Below are 19,624 nucleotides of genomic sequence, written 5' to 3'. Positions count from 1 at the left end.
ATAAGCTAATAAGCATTTGCTCAAATGCTGAACCTCAATCAATGAAGGTAATTTGGACCAAGGCCCAAAATATCGATATCGATCAATATATCGGTGTACTAAAAAACCGATATATATCGGATATATCCATTATTTTGGTGACCATTCCAAATTATTTAAAATATCAAAAATATCGGATATATATCGAAAATATATTAGAAATATCGGATTTATATTAAAAAATGGTAAAAAAGTCAACCGATATATATCGTAAATATCGAATATATCGATTATATCGGCGATATAAAGTTTCATATCTGAAATTCCGATATATATCGGAAAAAAAGGGTTCTATATTCGGTAGATATATATCGGAAATATCAATGTTGGTGTACCAAAATACCGATATATATCGGCGATATTTTGGTCCATGATTTGGACTAAGACCCATAGATGCTTGGCCCATGAACAATAAGAACGCTGAGTGTTCGACAGTAAGTTAAGAGGATAACTATCATTTTCTTACAAGAACTTTATTAACAAAGAATTACTTGTAACTAGTAAGTAAGAAAGGCTTACTTGACAATAAAGTAAGATTAACAAACTGCTAATAACGACTCTGGAACTTTCACCAATCTGCTATAAAACCCTCACTTTCATTTCAACCCTGTTCCTCACTCAGTCACACCACTCTCTCTTACTAAATACCCTAGCTAAACCCTCATTTTTTCACTCTCAAACTTATTCTCAAGAAATGGCTTCATCCATTCTTCTTGGAAAAATGCCATCTGGCTCAAACGTTCTTAAGAAGAACTTAGGATCTCTTGCTGTTGCTTTGTCTCCAAAGTCAGCAGCAAGAAGAACACTCAAGAAAATGCCCACTACTGGTTTAGGTGCACTAAACCCGTTACCATCTGCTGCTTTGTCACCAGTTTCTGGAAGGAAACTTCGTTTCTTCACTAACAATGCTGCTGTTAGAGACTATGATGTGTTTCTGGACAACTACATTCTTGATACTGATGATGAAGATGAGGAATATCATGTTCTTTATCAAAGCCCAACAACCTTCTCAGCTGGTAGCTATTTTTTCCCCCTCTGTTTACTCTCTGTTATTTTTATGCTTAGTGATTGTTGGTATAATATGATGGGGTTTTTGTATGTTGTGTTTGTTTTATGACTATGTGGGTTGTTGGGTGTGTTTTTGAGCTTGAAGTTTGATGTTTTTTCATGTCTTATGAGTATTATGAGCTTTTGGTTTGTGATTCAACGTTTTTTTATGCTGGGTGGTTTTGGACTTTTGGAGGATGGGGTTTTCTGAAAATGAGTTTTTTCATTTGTTTCTTTCATGTTTTGTGAGATTTATGACAGTGTGGGGTGTTGGGGTTTTCTTGAGTTAGATGTTTGATGAACTACTTAGTGTTTGATGTGTGGGGTTTAGTGAGATTTGTTAATATTTGGTTCTGGGGTTGTTGTAATACATCTCCATCTGCTTTTGTTTTTGGATTTGTTTGCTTCAAAGTTTCCGATGATGGGGTTGTTTCTGGCTTTTGCATTTGGTTTGTTGTTGGGGTTTTGGTTGTCTTGGTTATGTTGTAATGGTAGTAGTGATGAATGGGGGATTTTAGGATGATGAGTTATTCCACTTGTTTCTTTCTTGGCTTATGAGATTTATGAGTATCTGATCTTGGGTTTCCGTCGATCCTTTTCTGTTGTTGTTTTAAGCTTTTGGGTTTTGTGACATTTCTGATGACGAATTTTGGGGCTTTTTTCTTCGAAGTGCTTACCATTACTGAATAGGGTAATATTGTTCCATGGTTGGGTTTCTTTTATTTGTCTAATAGCCCTGTTTTTTAGTTCGTTTGGCTGGTGTGATTCGAACTTTTTGCTTTGTTTCTAGTGAACTTCCATGGATTGTCTGGTTCTCCATTTTGTTTTTATTTGTTTCTGCTCTTTTGTGGATTATCCGATTTTCCACTTTTAGGTAATGATCTACTGTGCATCTTATAATATGGTATTGGATTTGTTTGTTTTGTTTCTCTATTCTGTCTACGGTTCCTTTATTTTTATGTTATTCAACTCTGTTGTTGCCCTTGATGTGATTCTGGGTGTTTGGATTTGCTTTGTATGGATCTGCAGTCTGCATTGTTACGTTTTCTTTGTTTTTGGTCTGTTGATTTTCTTATGGTTCTGGGTTATTTGGGGCTTTATTTGCACACAGCATAATGCATCTGTTTCTGATTATATCTCCTTCCATGGAACGCTATGCAGATGTCTTTGATCCTATCTCTGAGCCAAGGAGCATTGCCCAAGTCTTTAGCATGTTGAATAAGAAACCATCTCCGTCGGTTTCTCGTGGAAGGAAGAACTGGACCATAAAGGAAGACGATGAAGCACTGAACTTGAAGATTGATATGCCAGGACTTGGCAAGGAAGATGTTAAGGTGTCTGTGGAGGACGACATTCTGATCATCAAAGGAGAAGAGCCTAAAGAAGCTGAAGGTGACAATGTAAGGGCTGCAAATATGTACTCCCTTAAGTTTGTGACCCCCTCTGAGCTTTACAAGGTTGATCAGATTAAGGCTGAGATGCAAAATGGTGTGTTGATGGTGATTGTTCCGAAGGTGAAGTATGAGGAGACGAGGAAGAATGTTGTTCAGGTTAATGTTGTTTGAATCTGCTTGGAAGATTGGCTGGCCGGTTTTAGACTTTTGTTGATCAGTTGATGGTTTGTCTAGTTGTTCAGTTTAATGGTTTCTGCACATTTTGCACAGCATACTTTTTATGGATCTTGATGATCATATATGTTCAAACTCTAATGATGATATTGAATGGCAAATAGAAATGCTGTTTTGTTGAAAAATGCCCACTTGACGTTGATGATTTCAAACTGATTTAAGTTCTGTTGGGTTGGCTAATGCTTTTGTTATTACTTGTGTTGGTTAAATGGTTGATTGGTTCACTTAGTGTTTGTATGGTCTATAAATTTTTTTGACACTTTTGATTCTATTTCTTGGATTGTGTTGATTGCTCTGATGCTCCCATTAACTTCAGATATGCGATTGGAGCTGTGCTATTCATATATCTGGAAATCTTGTGGTGCTTCTTTGTTCCCTGTTTCAGACTTTCATACTGTTGTGTGTGCATCTAGTTTATTTTCACTAATCACTACTATGATTTCCAAGTATGCGCATGAATCCATCAAAATGGAATTTTCAAGAAGTGCATGAACTATGGCGACGATCTACCATTTGTAGAAGGTGAACAAAGAAATTCAAAATTGTAGTTTTCTTGAGCGCATTTTTTGTTATGAATTTCTTAGTGTTCCAGTACATTCATAGGTTTTCATAGGATCGATTCCTATGCGATTCCTATGATAATAGCCTACATTGTTAATATATGTATCTCCATTTGCAGTGACTTGTGGATGCCTGGTCGGGTCCTTAAACCTACCCCTCTTGTCTATGGTCCAAGACCTCAAATGTCACCAACTTCCCGCTATTGCCCCAACTATTGCAAGTGGGAGGTGGTTCTGATATCCTCATTCGTAATGACTAGTGGATGCCTGATGCCGCCCTTAGACCTATGCAGCTGTCTATGGTCCAGGACCTCGTACACGAAGACCTCAAATTTACGTTGAATAAATTCACTCTATCTACGTTACCACTGGAATCTAACAAGAAGAAATGGATGTTCACTTCTGGCTGCACATCAAGTACGTTAATTAACTGTAAGTACTTAACTAAACTTTCTAGTATTTCTTGATGTGGCACACAGTAGAGTTGTCACAAGCCGGGACTGGCCTTTGGGCCTCACCTGAAAAGTTGGCGATGTGGTTGTCTCTAGCCATTTGAACACAGCACTTGAAGTAATCTTGGTACAACCTGGGTAGCTAGAAAACTGGAAGATGAACACTAGTAGAAAAAAGGATATGAAGCAGTTGGTGTTATCCTTGAAAAATAATTATGAACTTTAGTCCCACATCTTCTAGACACGTATTATTCTGATCTATATATAGTATTGGTAAGCAGGTATGTTTGTCCCTTCGGGGACATCCGTTAAAATTGGAACGATACAGAGAAGATTAGCATGGCCCCTGCGCAAGGATGACACGCACAAATCGAGAAATGGTCCAAATTTTTTTTTTTTTCCATTTTTCTATCTTTTGGCTGTTATATCGATATCCCAACACTATACCGACACTACAAAGTATCGTGCTAATTCCATACTACTGAACAGGAAAGAAAGAAGAAAAATGGAGTGTTTAACAAAGCTAGAAAAGATTCAACACCAAATCTTAAAAAGAATAACAAACTTAGAACTCTCAAACAAATTCTCAACTGCCCTTTCTCTTCAACCCACAAAACAACATTCTGGCCCTGAAACCACTGAATCACTTCTCTCTTCCATACTTCGCAGTAACGGTGTATATGATTTTGCATTCAAAAGAGTTCCCTCTCATTATTATGACACGCCCCTTGAAGCTAGACGTGATATTCTTGATGCCCCTTCTGTTCATCATCTCTGTAAAAGCATTGTCTTGGTTGGTACCTCCTCTTTTTTTTTGTAGTATATTTCTAGATGGCCATTGGTTGGTGTAGTCTAAAATTTGGGTTCTTACCATAGATGTAAATTACAAATTTTTTATTTACTGTTAGATTTCTAGTTGGGGCTTGTGGGGATGTCATGGTAATTATTGGAATTAATATTCGGAAGAAAGGTTTACATGTGGGTGTAGGTGTTGCCAGTGGTAGTGGTGATACACTTTTATTTACTAGTAGTCCACATGGTGGTGCTAAAACTAATAGAGTGGTTGGATACTGTAGTGATGGTGGCATCCGTATTGGTCTTGGAGGTATGGTTGTTGGTGGAGGAGGCAGAAGTGGGAGTGGTGGCATGGTGAAGAATATAAAAGCAAGTTTTCAGGAACACACACACACACTCAAAGGAGAAAAGTGGAATGGCTACTCACAATGTTTACTGTAGCCTACATTTCACTTAAATGTTAATTACCTCTTTGGGTGTTTAGAAATCATTCCAGTGAACTTTGCAAATGAGTATTGTAAAACATACTCAAACTTACTTAAGAGCGTGCTTAACTAAGAGGCGTGAATAATGAATACAAAGAAATAGATTGTCTTCTATGGATCATAGCGATCGTGAGACATGTCAAATATGATTTACATTACTTATTGTTTATGGTGCATCTTATTCAACTTTACATTTGCTATAGTGTAATAGAAAAAGAAATTGGTTCATATGAGAGAAAACCGATTGCATAGAAAGGTTGTAATGTAGGTGGAGTTTTGGAACTTGGATGAGCTACAGGGGTCAGGGATAAAAGTGCTTCAGTGTGGTATTAGGTGCTTGATGGGGACTGAAGGACTAGTTTTTGGTGGTGTTGGGGTTGATGCCGTTTTTGCAGTAGTTAAACGAATAATTATTGGCGAAGGTATACATGTGGGTATAGGTGTTGGAGGTAATGGTGGTCCACTCTTTCCAGTGTTTCATGCAAGAAAAACAAGTGTTTCATTTAGTTCTTATGTCCACTAGTTTTTGGATTGATGTCTCAAGATTCGAGTTCATTTGTAATTTTGTAAGTAGAATGGTCTATCTACTAGTCAAACGCCTTCTTTCTTATTTATGGACCTCTTCTTTAAGTTTTTCAGCTCATTTGAAATGAGAAACACACACACTCAAACACCCCGACACAGACACACAATAGAAAAAGAAATTAAAATAAGTCTATAGAGAGAGGATAAAGATGTGTTGACTGTAACCAGGACACAGACACAAACATCACAAGAGAGGATAGACTTGCTTTGCATAAGTCAGGAGCGGAGACCTAATCCTCACACTGAGATATATAAGTCTGACTTCAAGTATCTGACATATACAATTCAACACGATGATCTGACATGGAAAATCACAAGAAAATGTGATGTGAATTAGGGTTTGTAAGGATACTTTCTCTTAGGTTATTTTTAGTTTACGAATTTAGGTATTATTTTATTTTCCATTTCGATTAGTTTCTAAATAGTAAGCCTGAGAAGCTGTAAATGATATTATAGGCCTTTGGCCATGGTAGTTTTGGGATTGAATAGAATATTGGTTTTGTTGAGAATTCGTTGAATTTTCGTTCTTGCAATTGTGATTGCATCAAACTGAGTATCTCTTTTGCATGCAACTATCATGATCGACGGGAATTGCACTCATCTTTTTATTTCTTAATAGTAGTATGATGCCATTTTTCTGCTCAGGTCAACACCCAAGCCCATGAGAGTGTTACTGACTGTAGTGATCGCAACAATTCAAAGTATTATGTTGTGGTTGTTCAGGTACTCATTCAGCGATTAATCCATCTTATTTTCTTCTAGCTAGCTCCCAAAGGTTATAATGTTCTGTTGTTTTTATTTTGGATTTTCACAGTATAGTGCCCGATTCAGTGCTGAAACTGTGAAAAATTTTCTGTATTCAGTCAACAATGGAAAGATACCGAAAAAGAGATTCAACTGTAAGTTTGATTTTAGTTATATGCTCCTAGAGTTTCTCGTACTTGGAATTGTCAATTACAGGCCAAACTAGTTTATTTCTCTATGAGATGTGGGTTGTGGAACCATTTCCAGTTGTGGTACAGTATGATCTTGAGTTTTATAGTTTTATATATGGCTTTGCATTATCTTGTTTAGGAAGTCTTTTTTCTATCCTGCTACACTTGTCAGCTTCTGTTTTTCACATATGTTTTTTTTTACCAAAGAATCAAATATATGCTATCTATCAAAAACAATTATGGAGGCATAGTTTCTAGAAAATGTTTTGAAAGAGGCTAAAGACATCTCTAGGACACATGGACTATAAGAGGGCAACCTTGAAAGGCCAATGCAAGTAAAACGTGGGGGCAAGGAGTCTTGATCTGAAATACTCTAGCTAAACTTCTCCCTTAATCCCTTATATTACGTATATTTTTGGGAATATGGCTAGTCTTGACAAAGTTTCGGCCAAGTCAACATGATGAGAATTTTTGTAAACCAATAGACATGTCTATGTTTCAGATAACAGGTCTGTACACAGTGGAGTCGTGAGTAACATCCAGATTTCTTTCTGTGTGTGTCTTTTGCTATCATTACTTGAACTTTTCTTCACCTGGTTCTTTGTTTGTCTGGTTCCCTAATTGGTTCATATCTCGATTGATGTGTGCATCATAAGTTGCGCTAGCTAGGGTATAATCAGGACTCAGGAGTTTTGACAATTTCAAATATTTAGGAAAGTTCTACTTTGTGATTAGTTTCTTTCTATCTGGTCCATTTTGTGGAGTTTTATATTCTATTAGTATTGATTATTTTTATTTTTAAGTTAGCAAAGTTATTGGTTATGGTAAAAATTGGAATTTTGGAGCGTATTCACTTCTTTATGTAGTAAAATTACATAAGAAACAGGAGAAACCTATCATCTAAAAGCGCTAGTTGCACGCAAGTGGTAGTAGTATGACCTATAAGGCTTTGGTGCGCATGTTTATACACCACTATTACATATGATACATGTTGTGTTTGGTAGATCTACCAAAGTACATGTACACTAGTAATGGAGTAGTATTCTAGTATGAAAGAAGAAAAAATAGCCATCCAAAACCTTTAATCCATTCCAAACTCCAGCTCTAGGGCCTAGACTTCGTCATAATTTTCCAGGTTAGGTTATTTGGGGTTCCAAAGTTCCTTCCAAAGTCTTTTTATTCATTTCATTGTAATTAGTAGATCCTGACAATTGGTGACCTCCGGAAGGAACATATTAGGGATGCCATTACCTTGACTTATGTAATGGGGCTGGAGTCTAATGGGCTTGTCCACCTTTAGGAAGTTATGGGTAAGACTCTTCATTCTCATACACTCTTAGGTTTGGGGGGGGGGGTGGGTGGGGTTCGTTAATTATGGGCTTTTAAGTTCAAAGTTTACCGACATAGGCATCTGGTCCTTAGGTACACACGGTTTTGACTGCATTCTTGAGGATTAGGTTCATAATTCTAAGATATTCATTTCAGATAAAACTTATCATATGGATATGGCATGAAAATTGTATTACTTTTTATTTTCCAATTAAATTAACTGCTCTAATGACCAATGCATATTCTGCCTCAATCCATGCACAAATGAGATCCCACATTTGGATCATTTACAAGTACCATGGCCTTAAGCCTACAATATGTGTAACTTGTTGCAATGTATCTGAACCTCGGAGTTAACAAATGTTCTAAATTTTGCAGTGAGGCTTGCTCCTGAAGAAGAATCGACGCAGTTGACCGGATACAAGCGGAATGGGGTGACATGTGTTGGCATGAAAACAGACATTCCGGTATTTTCCCTCTTTTTTGATATATTCAATTAATTTATTATGCTGCTGTCTTATTCTTGATTGATGAAAACCAATATAAGTTGATTTATTTGGAAAGTCAAATTTCATCAGTATAGTTAAAAAGAAGACAACATCATGATGTGAAGTTCGCAGTTAACGGAATGCTTGGACTTGTTTGCTTTGTCACTATTTGTTGAAAGTGTTTCCTGTGCAAACGGCCTTGATGTTGAACCTAAAAGAATTTCCTGAGAAGTACATGAACTGCTGCATGAATTCTAGAAATTTTGGCCTAATGTGTTAAATGTTGCACAGAAACTAAGTCCCTTGTTATGATTATCTTGGTGCAAGTTTGACCCAAAGAATGGCCTATACGTAATAGAAGGCACATTTAATTTTCTTTTTGCATTAAGTCATGTCAAAATATCACCCACGGCACCTCTACTCGACTTTTATACATTCACATGTGCTTTGTTCTGATTATCTTGGTGCAAGTTAGACCCAAAGAATGGCACCTACATAGTCAAAGACACGCTAAATTTTCCTTTGGGACAAGTCATGTCAAAATATCACCCACGGCACCTCTACTCGAATCATCGAATGTTATACATTCACATTTCAGTTTATTTATAATTGATCCATAGCAATAAGTGTGCACACTCATAAAGACGTGAGTTCGTAGCTTTAGACCTACATCTGAAGTTCGAAATTCCATGCTTTTATGTTGCTTTGGTGATGAAGAGTAGTTACTAATCATGAACAACACACAAAGCGTGTGTTGATGGTAACTTGGTATAACATACTGTTGCCCAGATTTAGCATATACAATTCTACACTAGGAGGAGACCTAAGGAGAAATTTCATATTTGTAATATGCGTGCAAATAATCGTATTAAGCTATCATCAACATATAACATTTCATAATTTAACAATTTGACATACCAAAACCAAAGGCAAAGTTATCCGTGGGACTTGATTGAGCATTTCTGTTATCGGTCACAGTATCCTCTTGTCTGGGGACTGGGTTTGAATTCAGGCACTTAAAAATCTTGATAACAGCCCCTCCGATTCCACCCCACTCATGGAAAGAAGTGGAAATAACAGAAAGGGTCGACCCTTCTTACTGACCGAACGGTTACTCTTCAAATTGGTGTCAAAAAGACTTAAGGACCTAGTGATGTGTTTGGACATTGTGCAATTCCTGAAGCAGTTTGGATCCCAGGAATTTTCATTTAAATTTAGGATTATCTTATAAAGAAGAAGATCGAAATCAATTAGATCCTGTTTGAATAACATGTGAGTTGGAATTTTTTTGGAAAAAATTAAACAAAATAAATTAGTGTATGCAAACTTGACGCATTAAAGAATTGTTTGCATCCTGCTAGAAGTTATGTTGAGGCCCAAGAAAATACAACTCATTCTTTCCATAATTAGAATGTTCAAGGATGCACGCTTTTCTTATTGTGGAACAGAACAGATATTGGGAGTCCAAATTTAATTCCTGTTGCTAGTCCTTTTGAATGTTTGCATCAGACTTCTTATAAATATCTTGAATTGATTTGCGTAGAAGAAATGTCAACGTGATCTGATTGTTGCATTTTTTTTAATCAGGTGATATTGGACGAGGCAATCACGAAGCTTAATCCGGATTTCTTTTGGCTGGGAGGTGGAGAGATTGATTTGAAGTTGGGGATCAGAACCTCTCAATTCATTAGTTTAGTTAAACCTTACATTGTTTCTTGTAGCAGCACTTGATTCCCTCAAAAGCCCATTAATATAATTTAACTTAGACCGTCCAATGGAGATCAAGAGGTGTTGATCTTTTCAATCTGACTACCTCAAGATCAACATTGAAGGGGATCATGGATTTTTTTATAGGTATTTTAGTTGGCCTTGTCTGTTTTCATGATATCAAATTGTTCATTTTAATAGTTTTATATTAATTTATATTAATTAAGTTAAATAGATGTTTTTTGTTTGTCTAGGGGACATTCTTGAAATGCACATGCAGCCACTGTCTGGTTATGATTCAATTTGGAGTACAAATGTTTACCCCACATGAGTATACGATCAAATGTTAATCCATATTTGAACATTTGCTCATAACTCTTAATTACTAAGGCCGTCTGTTAGACTGATGATGATGGTTATTATCTAGTGCTATGTACATCGTGACATCAGGGGGTGCAGCTCCTTACACAGTTCCTTTTCCGATTTGATTCAGCTAAGCTTGGGATGGTTGGTAGTTTACTGACTTCATTTTGTTGGCCATATAAAAGAAATGTTTAAGCTTCTTCGTGAAAAGATAATAATAATAAAACTAACTTTATCATATTGGTGTAGTTTTGAATTTTTGATGCAGTACATATGTCGGATGCAAAATGATATTCATTTTTGGTTAGAAATGCACATCAAATTGAATATACCGACAGCTTCTTCAGATTAAGTCTCATGCCGTCGTGCGTGTAGGTGTAAAAAGAAAATCGTGAAGTCAACGGCTTGTATAAGTGCATGCATGATGCATCTCCTTATGAAACCAGAAAAAGCTATAACCTAGCTAGAAATTGGCTAAAATATTTATATTGCCTAGAAATGGGCGATAGCATATCACATATTAGATGAGAAAAGTCCAGTTATCGGCTCGATAGATTGGCTAGAAATCAAATATTGAATATAACAATAATCAATGACATTGTTATTCAGGTCATGATCAAGATGGTGTGCTAAATCCATGGCTTTACTATGGGAGAGAGCAATAAACTTCTACAGCAATGTGGTTCCATGTATCAAATCCAATAAGACTTTTGTCCATCATGCTAATCCATGGGCATCATGGCAGTGATTATACATTATTTATACCTTTATACAACGATGGCATGTACAAATGATGGTACTTATATGAGATGAGCGGCCGGGAAAAGAAAAATGATGGCGCGCACCTTCATGTTTTCCAACTCGACTGTGCTTGTTAGATTTGAGCTAAACAGTACGTGTAGTTCTGAACTAATTGAAACAGTGCTATCGCAACTTGCAAGTGGTTGGGACGTGTGTCCACCACTAAAAACTAAAACTAAAGTCATGTAAATTGAGTCTTTTGTTGTCATTTCAAAATTGCGAGTCTTTTACGTGTACTGTATTTGCATCTTTGTGAAGGATTTGGAAGTAGGTATCCACACCTTGAAACGTCCCATTCCAAAACTCTTTGACTACCCACACCACCACACACACCCAAAGGCTGAAATTAATAGCAGAAATATGAATGAGAAAGAGGACTATATATATCTAGAGGGTTTGTTAAATTACAAATGTTGATATATATAAGTATTTTCTCCAATAGCCAAGTACTAATTTAAGTGATTCAACATTACCATGGTGCATTGCAACTGCATGTGTTGCAATGTTAAAGAGGGACGTAACTTCGTTTTGCTTACGTGCTCAGTTCATAATAGATATCAAATCTTACAATCTGTTTATCTACTACTTTCTTCAAGTCTTGACGAGCTAATAAATTAAAGATGGTATAAGCGATCGAGGGAGTTGATCTGAGGGGTAGCATGGTTTAGTTGTGAGAGGGAGGATGCGTTAATGGTGGCGCATAGTCCAAATTAAATCCAGGATGCCTACTGCGTCTCTTGTGATTGACCCGACCTGATTTAGTACTTCCTTTAAGTTCTTCCGTATCATTCTTTATTAACTTCCCATTGTCATTGATCAGCATTTGTTTGCTTGCACGAACTCTTTTCACCTTAATTACCACACGACCATTTGCAACATTGTGGTGCTGTTTTGGTATGTTTTGAGCCAATGAATGCTTTACCTTCAATGAGGCTGAAGGCTTATGGACACTCATTTGATCTACTTCCTGCACCAAATTTCTAAATTAAGAGATCATCTCTTGATACCAAAGTAATATAATTAAGTAGGGAGTTTTATGGATACCTTGCTAGAAGTTGAAGAAACTCCTTTAAGCTCTTCATCGACGACTAGGAGATGCTGCGCATTGCATGCATGCACAGAAAGAAATAAGAGGTGGATTATGAAGAAAGACACCATTGCATGCCGTAGTAGCAGAAGATAATGTAACATTAAGGGTTATAGACTTATAGGGAACTCAAAGTGATCTTGAGGGTCTAAGTGCCAATGGAGTACTGCTTCTACTAGTTTTTTGTTATTGTAATAAGCAAAGGTGTACTACTTATCTAAGAAAGATGAGAAAGAAGAAGTCTTCTTGTAAAGAGAGGAACAAAAACAAGAAAACTAGAGCCTGCCTACTTGTTTGTTTGTTTGTAAACGCAACTGCATGGCTTGTGGCTCCGTGTTTGTTACATGTTGCTATTGCCCCCCACCTATCTATCTTGGAAAGAGTTACTGTATAGGGTGTAGTACTTAATAAATTTGAATATTTGATCAAGGAAAACAGTTCACACTAAGTTGGTATTGCCTGAGATCATCCATGGTGTCCATCTCATTATGAAATCCTGGCGACAGGATAGAGCCACATTAAAGGGTAGAAGTAGTCCTTTCCTATGTAAATACATAACAAAAATCAACCTGATCGACCTGATTTTACTTAAAGTGTATTTCTGTAGTGTATTTATTCTTACAAAAAATCTGGTAGGTTAAGTTCATATCAGCCTCAAAATCTAGCTGGTTAGAATGATCAATTTCATTCTCTGTTAATCAAATGACACTCACAAGTCAATCTGATAAGGACATCAGTCATTATAAGCCTATCTTGAAACCATGTTGAGCACTCCGCTTCACAATCAGGTACTGCCTCTAACACCACTGACCTAAAACCCCCAAATTGCAAAAAAAATGGTTCCTCACATGTCACATCCAATCAAGATGATGCCCCAACGAATGAAGCTATCCGGTGACATAGACTTTGTGTCCACAGAAAAGTTAATAATTGTCACAAAACCCTCGGGAACAAAGGGATCCAGAAATGACGAAATAACTGAAATGGGTTTATTTTTATTTTTATTCAAAGGGTTATACAATGTGTATACATCAACTGATGATACAACTAAATACTGATCGATTCTCATAAAACAAAATAAACGAAGTAAAAATAAAAAACCCTTGAAGGAACCAACACCTTGAGAAACAGGACAGGTTCTGCTTTTATTCAGTTTGGGATTCGGAAAATGCAGGGTCCACAATATCATATATTTACATGTCAGAATCAGCATACATAGGAGCCGGCAAGAAAGGAAATGTAGCAACGGATGCGTACGCAACTGGGCGGACGTGCATGGATGAATACTGAAGACTCCTCCCTTTGCTTATCATCTTTGTTGTGCTCAGTCTCCTGCCTTATAGTTTTTGAGGACAGAAGTCTATTCAGGTTAGTCACGGTCTGGGCTTGCTCATTGTCAGTGAGGCGATGAACCAATAGCCCAGACATAAATACAGGAAGATACAGAAGGCTTCCATGGAACATGGAACATTCTCCTGGCACCTTTTGCTGTGCGATCTCGATAAAATGAGAATGCCATAGCAGTCATAGAAAGAGCAAGGAATCCTGACTCGAGAAAAAACCATCCGGAGGTTACGCCCCCTGGAGAAAATTTAATCATGTAATTAACCAAAATGACTTATCAATGGCAAAAAACTTATTCGAACTTACTGATCAGAAGACGAACTATTAAATTAATCTATCTAGTAAGTGCTTTACTTAAATGATATCCTTATTCGACTAACTTATCAGTAACAGACGATTAATCTATCCAGTAATTATTTTTAGGCATATGATATCTATAATTTCATGCTAATAATGTATTATAAAGGGAGGGAGCTAAAGAAAGTAGACGAGGTATCTACAACTTATTCACATTTGACAAAGTAAACAATTATAACAATTATTTCACATTTAACAATTAGAGAAGTGCCATGATTGAGGAGTGGGGACTCCATCTTCAATCATTAAAGACATCTAAAAGGCTCGGGATTCAAATTATGACCCCTACTAACTTTTTCTTTTCTCCATTAGTTGTTTTATATCAAGTGTATTTCAGTTTACTATAGCATGATTGTAAAATATCGAGAGGACATATATACATCCAAAAAGAAACAGAGAAAAGGGGCAAACTATCTAAATTCGTGCTATTAAAATGGCTTTTGCAGTTGCCTTCATGCAGTACTTGAATGTAAAAAGTAAAGAGGCTTTTTAGATGGTCAAGAGTTTATACTGGGATGAGAACTCACAGTCATAGGCCACGTACCCCAATGGGAGCAGATATAGGGAGTTCCTCAAAGCCACAAAAGCAGTTCTCCGACCAGAAGAATCTGTAAGAGAGAACATTCTAAACCTGAATAACATTATAAATACCAGTACATGATAACCCGCCAATAACTGAATGTGTATGGGCAACATATTTATATATGATTCGACCAAAACCAATAAAGACATATGTTACTGATCACTAAAATATGAAACTATATAATTTTTTTAAAGGGTAGACAAATTAACTGCAACCACCCACAACCCACAAACAAATAAACATGTACATCAGCCTGTGTGCAAAAGCATTTCCTAACTAAAAAATGAATCAAATTCCAAATCTGTCTACTGCATGCAGTTAGTTTAATTTGAAAAGAATTCATACCCTCCAACAGCGTAGTCACTGTGACATAAGTATGTGAGGGCCAAAAATACAAAGCAGCATCCCACCTAAAATCAAAGGCAAAAAATGATGTCATACACGTAATATGAAGCGAGATAACAAATGCCTTAGAGCAATCTGTGACATATACCATCCTTACTTTCAATTTTCTTTTACAAATAATTTTCTTGTTAGAGTGCTACACAAAATCTTGTAAAACACCCTCTCTAAGGGAGCAACAGCTTTGATGAACCTAAGGTTAAGGTATCAAAACTATATTTGGGATAGCCTTGTCGTGTAATCCAAAGTCTAAATTCTTACTCATTAGTGGGAAGGTTGTAACCTCGAACTAAGCAACTTGCTCACCGAGAATTACATCTTTTCTAAAGTAAAGAAATGCATGTTTTACCACTAAAAAAAGGAACTACACAATATATATGAAACAAAAAAAGATTGAAAAGAAATAATTATAACCATAAGACAATCATAGCAGATCCCAAAGAGGGTTTCAGGATATCAGTGTGCAGAAAATATCCTAAATATAGGCGACATCACCGAGCTCTAGTAGCCTAATACCGATATTTCATATTTCCAAAACATGTCTACCAATTTCCCCTTTTATTTCAATGTTTGTATTGACCAGGGATACATTGGCTTCTCCGGTCGCATTTTTTTGTGTGTGTATGAGAGAGACTTGAAACTTCAATAATGTTGGTAAGGTTATTGCAACAGTTTGTTTTACTTGATGAATGGAGGGCGGATGACCTTAGTTTAATTTTGGAAGAAGAATAAGAGAGAGGGTTTGAAGAGATGATTTTTTTTTTTCAGAGTTGGGGGTATTTTTACAATTGAAAAGAGAGTAGGCAAAGAGGGTTTTGTTTTTTTTTTTTATCTATTTTGGGTTACGAACAATTGAAATCTGCAAAAAAAAAAAGGGCGTAGTTTTACTTTTTTTTTTTTTATGCCGAATTATTGTAAAATCTGATGTGTCAGTCTGAAAGAAAAAAAGAGGGCTGACGTGGGTTCCTAGGAGCATTCTCAACTACTCAGTATTCATGGTCTTTGATGTAATATGTATTTATTTTCAGATGATTCGATTTTTTTTTAATACGCGGAAGCTACGTTTTTTCTTTAGTTTATTATCTTTTTAGAGTAGCATTTTACCATGGATATTTTTGTGCATGCAGGTAATACTTCTCTCCCAACTCTTGAAGCTGTTGAGATCGTCAAGCTAAAGCAACTCACTTTCGTAACACTTGCTAAAACTGCAACGGAAAGGGTACATTTTCTGTCTCTGCATGTATAGCATTCTCAACTACTCAGTATTCATGGTCTTTGATGTAATATGTATTTATTTTCAGATGATTCGATTTTTTTTTTTTTAATGCACGGAAGCTAGTTTATTATCTTTTTTAGAGTAGCATTTTACCATGGATATTTTTGTGCATGCAGGTAATACTTCTCTCCCAACTCTTGAAGCTGTTGAGATCGTCAAGCTAAAGCAACTCACTTTCGTAACACTTGCTAAAACTGCAACGGAAAGGGTACATTTTCTGTCTCTGCATGTATCTTATTTCAGGGTACCTGGATATGGTGATTGGCCTGCCAATTTCTCCCTACTTGTACCCATTGCTTCTAAGGTGATTGATTGTTGGTACTTGTAGAGTAGGATATCTCATCCACACAATTTTCATGTACTGATCTCTTGCTTGACTATATGGTGATTTTGGGCCTTCCAATTTCTTCTATTTTTACCCGCTGCTCCTAAGGTGATTAATTGCAGGTACTTGTAATGTAGGATTAATTACTTGACTATATAGTGTTGGTGAGATTGTATTATAGTTTGAGAAGCTATATATATTGGTAGTTGTTAAATTCTATGTTAGTGGTGATGCTAGGAGAGTTTAAACATGATTGTAATGGGGGAACTAAGAAGGAGAAGAGTGGAGGGGAGTGGAGACTAGAATAATAGGGTTAGAGAGTTTTCTATCTCTACACCTTAGTTCATATATTTATACTTGACTTACTTGGGTGCCAAGCTACTCAAAACAACAACAACTAATTACGTATCCACACTTATAGAAACGTGGGATACTTTACATACTTCAACAGTAGTACTTGAATGCATTGGATCCTGTCCAATGTATTAGAGCACCTGATCACATTCATTTATGAGCAGAGAAATTGCAGTTACTATAACTGAATCTAAAACAGTTAAATAGAATTAAATTGTTGTATTCTTTCAAATAAATGTAAGGAACAGTCACATGTCATACATTGAAGTGGTGTGTACATCCAAAAGGTATCCATGAAGAAGTGCGTCTGTTCATTCAGCATTGAAACTCTATAAAGAGAGCCTATGTAATAAGGAAATGAGTCATGCTCTCATTATCTCTCTCCCTCTCCCTCCAATATTTAGTTTCAAATGCAAATTTCATTAGAGTGCTTTGAGAATTCTTCGGTATTGCTAACCGCAGTATTCTATGGTTTGTTGTATCTTGGAGGTAATTTACCTAGACCCGATAGCAAACTCGTGTAGTGTGGGCAAATAACACCTTAAGGATAGTGTTATCTGCGCGCCTCAAACCATCGTCGAATTTCTGATCATTCTCCCTATTCCCATATCATTCTTTGTTGCTATTGTCATTACATTAGAATCAAAATGTACTAATCAAAAAGAGAAATAAATGTCGTTTATAGATGGAGATTTTAGAATAATGTTAGTTTCTGGTATTTTGTAGCATGCAAGAATATTGTGTTGAATGGGTGCTTTGGACGTACTAATACCTTGTAGTAATTTTTTCATTTTATACTCTTTTGCGTGCCTTTTGTTTTTTTTCTTCTTGTGTTTTGTAGAGAAAATGAGTCTGTTTTTTATTTTGTAAGGCGTGACCCACGCCCAAGTTGGCTTGGAGTACAGCGCGCACGCGCCCCCTTGCAGGATTTATACTTAGCCAATTTTTGGGTCGAGCGAAAGAAATGTTACTGGACTTTTGGGCACGTTCCCACTCACTTATGCCTAAGGCAAGGCGCGCAGGCGCTCAACTGCATTCTCAGACACACCGATCTTTTTCGATCCAGTATAAAAAATTAAGTTTTTTTTTCTAAAGAACTTAGCCTAACCAATACTAGAACAGAGACAGAGATTGTAAGAGTGCATTCTAAGTGAGTGTTTGAGTGTTTATTCTTTGTGAGTGAATTGAGAGCTCTTGTAATCTGTTACTTTGTGCATCTAGTAAAGCTTGGAACTCGCCGGTGGACGTAGGCACATTGTCTAACCACGTTATATCCGTGTCTTGTGGTTTGCTCTCTTTTACATTAGTCTCTTTACTTTATATGCTTGTTAGTTGATATTGAGAAGTGTTGGGATAGTGGTTGGAGGGTGTTGAAGTCTTGTCTTGTAAGAAGGATTAATCTTGTGTGTAAAGTTGATCTATTTGGAGTGAATAACATTGTTTCCGCTTTAAGTTATTCACAACAATTGGTATCAGAGCTTAGGTATGCAACCTAGGATTTTGAGTTTTGATAAAGAACCATAATGCTCAAAATTTGTGTAGACAAGGTGTTTGATAAAATTTCCAAGTGATTTTGTTTTTGGTTATTGTGTGCGACTTGAAAAATGGCTCCCAAGATGTTAAATGCTAGGTTTGAAGTAGAGAAATTTAATGGGAAGAATAACTTTGGGATTTGGCAAGTCCAAGTAAATGACATCCTCATCCAACAAGGTTTGCACAAAGCTTTAAAGGGGATTAAATCAAAAGCAGCGAATATAAGTGATGATAACTGGGAAAAGTTCGATCTACAAGCTTGTTCATCAATCCTGTTGTGTCTTGCTAATGAGGTCATGTATAATGTGATGGGAGAAAATATCGTCATTGGTATTTGGCTCAATCTAGAATCTATGTATATGATCAAGAGCATGACGAACAAGATGTACCTTAAAAAGCGTCTTTATCGGTACATGATGGTGTATGGTTCAACGATGCAAGAGCACGTTAGTGAGTTCCGTCAACGCCTATCGGATTATTTGAATGTTGGTATGAAGATGGATAATGAGGATCAAACGGCATATTTAATATTCTCTTTGCCCGAGAGCTATGAGCATCTAATGACTATATTTATGAACAGAGAAGATGTTGATCTTAACGAAGTTCAAAGTGTGCTTCTTTCTTATGAGTTGATGAAGAAGACACGAGTTGAGAATATCATTGATGCAGGACAAGGGCTAGTGGCAAGAGGAAGGTCATATGAAAAGGCCTCTACAACTAATGAGAGGTCTAGGTCCAAGTCAAAGAAGCCGTTGAAACATGTGAAGTGCTACAATTGCGATGAAAAGGGACATTACGCAAGTAATTGTCCTCACCCGAAGAAAGATAATAAGAAAAATGGTAAGAAGAAAGGTAAGGCTAATGTTGAGGCAAGTTTTGCTTCAGGCTCTGAAGTATAAGATGTAAGTCTTTGTGTGTCCACATCGCAAGACTATATAGCAGATCGATGGATTCTTGATTCTGGGTGTTCCTACCATATGTGCCCGAATAGAAAGTGGTTTGCTTCCTATGAGAGCATTGATGGCGGGTTCGTTTTGATGGGTAATGACCATGAGTGCAAGACGGTTTGGATTGGAACTATACGGGTTAAGATGTATGATGGTGTTGTGAGAACTTTAAATGATGTAAGACATGTTCCTGAGTTAAAGA

General features: G+C 36.6%; 2 protein-coding genes, 1 long non-coding RNA gene and 1 other non-coding gene across 5 annotated transcripts; 3 read left to right on the top strand and 1 right to left on the bottom strand.

Moving 5' to 3' along the window:
- Positions 1 to 582: 582 nt before the first annotated feature.
- On the top strand, positions 583 to 2,839 carry LOC147494688 (heat shock 22 kDa protein, mitochondrial-like). Its single transcript, XM_086566160.1, has 2 exons — positions 583 to 1,055; positions 2,248 to 2,839. The coding sequence occupies exons 1-2, from the start codon at positions 734 to 736 to the stop codon at positions 2,649 to 2,651; spliced, it is 726 nt and encodes a 241-aa protein (XP_086422286.1). The 5' UTR covers positions 583 to 733; the 3' UTR covers positions 2,652 to 2,839.
- Positions 2,840 to 4,008: 1,169 nt separating this feature from the next.
- LOC147494686 (YbaK/aminoacyl-tRNA synthetase-associated domain-containing protein) lies at positions 4,009 to 10,651 on the top strand. Of its 2 annotated transcripts, XR_015200140.1 has the most exons (6): positions 4,009 to 4,519; positions 6,237 to 6,314; positions 6,406 to 6,490; positions 8,234 to 8,322; positions 9,931 to 10,197; positions 10,305 to 10,651. XR_015200140.1 is itself a non-coding variant. In XM_086569192.1 (5 exons), the coding sequence occupies exons 1-5, from the start codon at positions 4,010 to 4,012 to the stop codon at positions 10,072 to 10,074; spliced, it is 906 nt and encodes a 301-aa protein (XP_086425318.1). In that variant the 5' UTR covers position 4,009; the 3' UTR covers positions 10,075 to 10,301. The 2 variants fall into 2 exon arrangements, 1 of the variants encoding a protein (XP_086425318.1); XM_086569192.1 differs by lacking the exon at positions 10,305 to 10,651 and having other exon boundaries at positions 9,931 to 10,301.
- Positions 4,016 to 4,118, top strand: LOC147494687 (U6 spliceosomal RNA). The gene has a single exon (XR_015200557.1). It is a non-coding gene; the product is annotated as a U6 spliceosomal RNA (small nuclear RNA).
- Positions 10,652 to 11,664: 1,013 nt separating the features above from the next.
- On the bottom strand, positions 11,665 to 12,637 carry LOC147494685 (uncharacterized). Its single transcript, XR_015199604.1, has 2 exons — positions 12,259 to 12,637; positions 11,665 to 12,181 (listed from the first exon to the last, which is right to left on the bottom strand). It is a non-coding gene; the product is annotated as an uncharacterized LOC147494685 (long non-coding RNA).
- Between the last annotated feature and the right edge of the window lie 6,987 nt (positions 12,638 to 19,624).

The sequence above is a fragment of the Coptis chinensis genome, chromosome 6 (assembly GCF_015680905.1).
Source record: "Coptis chinensis isolate HL-2020 chromosome 6, ASM1568090v1, whole genome shotgun sequence".
Classification (NCBI taxonomy): domain Eukaryota; kingdom Viridiplantae; phylum Streptophyta; class Magnoliopsida; order Ranunculales; family Ranunculaceae; genus Coptis; species Coptis chinensis.
This window is presented reverse-complemented; position numbering and strand designations above follow the sequence as displayed.